At 33.0% G+C, this 5,213-nt stretch overlaps 1 protein-coding gene across 2 annotated transcripts; it reads left to right on the top strand.

Annotated features, from left to right (window-relative positions):
* Positions 1 to 199: 199 nt before the first annotated feature.
* On the top strand, positions 200 to 4,419 carry LOC125614720 (serine/threonine-protein kinase 33-like). Of its 2 annotated transcripts, XM_048797637.1 has the most exons (3): positions 201 to 799; positions 1,716 to 1,829; positions 3,359 to 4,419. In XM_048797637.1, exons 1-3 carry the CDS (start codon positions 578 to 580, stop codon positions 3,413 to 3,415), a joined length of 393 nt encoding a protein of 130 aa, XP_048653594.1. In that variant the 5' UTR covers positions 201 to 577; the 3' UTR covers positions 3,416 to 4,419. The 2 variants fall into 2 exon arrangements, with proteins under 2 accessions (XP_048653593.1, XP_048653594.1); XM_048797636.1 differs by lacking the exon at positions 3,359 to 4,419 and having other exon boundaries at positions 200 to 799; positions 1,716 to 1,977.
* The last annotated feature ends 794 nt before the right edge of the window (positions 4,420 to 5,213 follow it).

Below are 5,213 nucleotides of genomic sequence, written 5' to 3'. Positions count from 1 at the left end.
TTGTATGAAATTTTGTATAACCCTGAGGGTCTCCTTCCATTTCCATGCAATTTCCCTTCTCTCTCCCTTTCCCTCCCACCTCTCATCCCAGTTTAATGTTAATCTTCTTCTCATGCTCTTCGTCCCTACTCTGTTCTTAGTTACACTCCTTATATCAAAGAAGACATTTGGCATTTGTTTTTTAGGGATTGGCTAACTTCACTTAGCATAATCTGCTCTAATGCCATCCATTTCCCTGCAAATTCTATGATTAAAACACTGTTTTAGAACATGTTTTTCAGCATCCTTGTAGTCCAATTTTGTTGTTGACATTAACTTTTCCTGTGGTAAGAGATGCTTTTGGTGCTAGTTTTTCTATAATCTCTAGGAGGATTGTGGGATAGGAATTTCCTAAATGATTTTTTTTTCTTTCTGCAGATCTCATGTGTGAATATAAATCTAGTACATCATTAACCTAAGGACCTTACCAATTGGAAATTGCAGTTTTCACCTTCAACCTACCATATCCTTTTTGATTATTCTCTTCCTAAAAAAGTGTAAACATCTTTCAAGTTATTTTTGTTGCAGAGCTAAACAAATGGCTGATAGTGACTTGAATAAAATATCTAGACAATGCCCCCACTGTTCATCTACCCTGCAGAATAATGGACTTAGATTATGTTCTTGCACATCAAACTATTCTCCAGTTTTGGTGGTAGAAATGTCACAGACATCAAGCATTGCCAGTTCAGAAATCGTAGTTTCAGCAGAGAGAAAAAAAGAAAAAAGTATCAGCAGAGAACCTTCTGGGAAAGATTTGGTAAATATCAAGGATTCTACATCTTATTATAAGTTAACATCCCATTATTTAATCCCTTTCTTAATTCCCTCTCATGAGCCCTTGTCAGGTAATTAATTTCCTTCTTAACCATAAAAGAAACATTTCTGGGCTGGGATTGTAGCTCAGTGGTAGAGCACTTGCCTCCATATGTGAGGCATTAGGTTCGATTCTCAGCACCTCATATAAATAAATAAAGATAAAGGTCCAACTAAAATATTTTAAAAAGAAACATTTCTTACAGAAGAGGTGAGCAAAGTTGGTTAATTGTATGTTTTATGATATTTCCAACTAATACCCAAATTAATTATTTTTCAGGATCCACAACAATTAGCAATGTCTTTCCAGCCCTTTAAACAAATGGCTTATAAGGATTGATTTTTCAAATTGAATCAAATCTGAATTTTTGAGCATTTTCTTCCACTGATGCAGAATGAGACTTATGTCTATGTTTAAATAAAGTGTGATTATGGTTTATTATTTAAGGAAATTTCTGGTTTTCTAACTGGAATTTCAAATATACTTTACAAAAATCAGTTTGCATTAGTTACAAACAATCTATAGATACCCAGTTGAACTGATTTGTCTATATTTATCCACATAAAGAAGAGGCAGTATAGAAGAGTATAGTTGATACAGTACAATTTTTGAGACAGAAAGCAGTTAAATTTAAGAAAAGTCATGTTCTCACTCCCCCAAATTGAACCTGTTTCACATTTTCCCCATCAACTACTATTTACTACTTGAATTATATAGTTATGGCCATGTAGGTGTCTCTGAGTGAGTTATTACTATGTTATCTTAATTCAGAGAATATTGGATTATTTAAATTAGAGTTCGTTATCAACAAGAATATTGTATCTTAAAGTTATTTTTCAAAATTCCTTTTTGGTTCTAGACCTCCAGAACCTCAAATGTAGAAAGAAAACCATGTCAACAACAGTGGAGTCGGTGCAACATTTCAGAAGGAAAAGTTCCTCACATAAGGATGGAGGATGGATCTTCTATTGAGGTATACAGGAAACAAGCGGAAGCTTCTAGGGACTTGCAGGTTGCTTCTAAGTCAGTGGTTAGTGGCAAAAAAAAAGATTTCAAAATCAGCTTTTAAGGAAAATAAGTAAAGTAAGGAGGAAAATTTCCATTTTCAAGTATGTCAAAGTTTTTCAAGGAAAAAAACAAACAAGGGAAACAAAAAAAAGCAAGGGAAAGAATTAAATTACAACAGATGGGGTAGAGAGAGAAGATGGGAGGGGAGGGGAGGGGGGATAGTAGAGGATAGGAAAGGTAGCAGAATACAACAGTTACTAATATGGCATTATGTAAAAATGTGGATGTGTAATCGATGTGATTCTGCAATCTGTATTTGGGGTAAAAATGGGAGTTCATAACCCACTTGAATCGAATGTATGAAATATGATATGTCAAGAGTTTTGTAATGTTTTGAATAACCAATAAAAAAATTAAAAAATTTAAAAAAAAGTTTTTCAAGGATTAAACTCAGGGGCACTCAACTACTGAGCCACATCCCCAGCCCTATTTTGTATTTTATTTAGAGATAGGGTCTCACTGAGTTGCTTAGCATCTTGCCATTGCTGAGGCTGGCTTTGAATTTGCAATCCTCCTTCCTCAGCCTTCTGAGCTTCTGGGATCACAGGTGTGTAACACTGTAACCCACTCAAAAGTGTTTACTCAAGAAAGTGCAGGCTAAATTTCTTGCTCATAGAGGATGAAATGGACTTCAATAAAGAAGAGGGCATTTTTATTAGAAAAAAGGAGAACATTTTGGTGTAATGTTGGCTGTCCCTCAAAGTACAGTGCGTATGTGGACTCCTTGAAGATGTAGAAGCCACATGACTTTTGATACTTTAGCTGTTCATCTCCTTGGTGATTGATAGGGAGGCCACAGTTTCCCTTGTAATCTTTCTGTCTTTTCCATATTGGATCAATACCAGTATTATTCTTCAAGGATTTTGATTATTATATAAGAATATGAATTAAATATTAGAGCCATTAAAAATTAAATTGTGTCCCTTTAATACGAGATTGAAGAAACTATAATAAAAATAATTACAAGAAGAATTTTCATTCATGTTAAGTAGTTTTTAAAATTGTGTTAGGAGATACTTGGCAATTTATCTGGAGTGATCAGGAAAACTTCCTAGGAAACTTTGACATGAAAAGTTTAAACATTCTTCCTTTAAATAAAAGTTCTGCACTTTACAAAGTCCACAAATTTAGCTATAAGAACTTTTCAAAAAGCAAAATGTGTTCACTGTGAAAGATCATGAACATGCAGATAAAAAGTGAAGAAAATAAAAATCATCACACAGTTTTAGCCAATCTAATTTATTATCTTCAGTTTTTTTCTATTTATGTACCAGTTATACTCTATTTTTCTTCAAAAAGTCTGTTTTAAATTAAGAAATATTTCAAGTATATGTACATTTTAAAGAAATAATCTTAATTTGTATAGTTGAAATTCAAACTTCTTTCCCCCATAGCATGGACAAACTCACTATAAATATTTTTATCATTTCAAAGAGTATAAAGAATGAAGTTACAATCATCTGCAAGTCTACTACCTATAACCACTCTTAATATTTAGATGACATCTGTCCACACACCAATGTAAGTGCCTTATCATACCCACGTGTTGTAAAGGGATTGTAAGTACATGGTTTTCACACTCTGCTATATCATCAACTTCCTCTGTGTCAATAAAAATAGATTTAAATTATCATTTTAACAGCATCCTCTTAAAATTATTAGAGACAAGAAATCATTTTCTCCTTATTTTAACTAGTATATAACACTATCAGAGCAGTTAGTTAAAGAAAACTATAAGTTATAAAACACTGTGCACTCCTCATTTTTAAAAAATCCAACTTAATCAGTACTAAAATACTGTATTTAGAATGTGGTTCCATATATTTAAAGAGGACAATTAAGGTTGGTTTTGTTTTAAAGGACAAGACAAATTTGGGACATAGTTATGAAGAGATTATTCTGTGGGAAAAAAGGGTAAATGACTATATTAATTGAGATTTAATTCACTTTACATACTATATATGTGGGAGTTATATGTAAATATAATAAAAAATAAAATTATACTTTGTCCTATTTTCTGATTAATCATCTGAGTTTTCTGACTTTGATTCTCACTACTACACTATTATGTGGTATTGGGGAAGAGGGAGGAACTAGGTCTTTTAATGGATACAACAGAAACAGCTCTTTAAGGAGCTTCTATTCTGTCTTGGAATAAAACAAAAGCCAAAACAAGCGTGATAGTAATAATAGTTTTTGAAGACTAATATAAACATGCTGAAGGGAGTATAAATAAAGTAACAGTCATCGTTGTGCAGAGTTAGGAAGGAAAGCTCTCTGAGAAGGGATTAAGTCATTGGGCATTTCTTGTAGAAAACTAAGAAAGGAGTGTAAGCAGTGAGGAATAGGAGCAGTTAATTTAGCTGTTAAATGATAAGCAGAAAGAGTCTTGGTCTGGATGGTGGAATTGTGGATGTGTTCATTTTCTTCTCAGTGCTAATTTTTTAAATTTTATTTTTTAACTACATGACAGTGGAATGCATTACAATTCTTATTACATATACAGAGCACAATTTTTCATATCTCTGTTTGTATATAAAGTATGTTCACACCAATGATGTCCACCACATTCCACTATCATTGCTAACTCTCTGCCTCCTCCTTTCCCCTCCCACACCTCTTCCCTATCTAGAGTTTGTCTATTCCTCCCATGCCCCCGCTCCCTACCCCACTATAAGTCAGAGTCCTTATATCAGAGAAAACATTTGGCATTTGTTGTTTGGGGATTGGCTAACTTCACTTAGTATTTATTATCTTCTCCATCTCCATCCATTAACCTGCAAATGCCATGATTTTATTCTCTGTTATTGCTGAGTAATATTTTATTGTGTATGTATGCCACATTTTAAAATTCATTCATCTACTGAAGGGCATCTAGGTTGGTTCCACAGTTTATCTATTGTGAATTGTGTGGGGGAAAAGGCACACTTGTACATTGCTGGTGGGACTGCAAATTGGTGCAGCCAATATGGAAAGCAGTATGGAGATTCCTTGGAAAACTGGGAATGGAACCACCATTTGACCCAGCTATTCCTCTCCTCAGTGCTAATTTTTATTCAAATTTCTGTCACATATTGCTTTTTCTAAAACAAAATGAGAAAAAAATAAGAGTAATAACTAATAGAGATAATGAAAAAGAGAAAACATTAATTGTAAACAATAAAGCAATTGTTCAATGGGTGTATATATTGATTTTGTAGTATAACTCTGAGTTTTGGGATAATTTTTTTGGTGACTAAATAAATTGTATATATATATATATATATATATATATATATATATATATATG

Source organism: Marmota marmota, unplaced genomic scaffold (genome assembly GCF_001458135.2).
Source record: "Marmota marmota marmota unplaced genomic scaffold, marMar, whole genome shotgun sequence".
Classification (NCBI taxonomy): Eukaryota; Metazoa; Chordata; class Mammalia; order Rodentia; family Sciuridae; genus Marmota; species Marmota marmota.
This window is presented reverse-complemented; position numbering and strand designations above follow the sequence as displayed.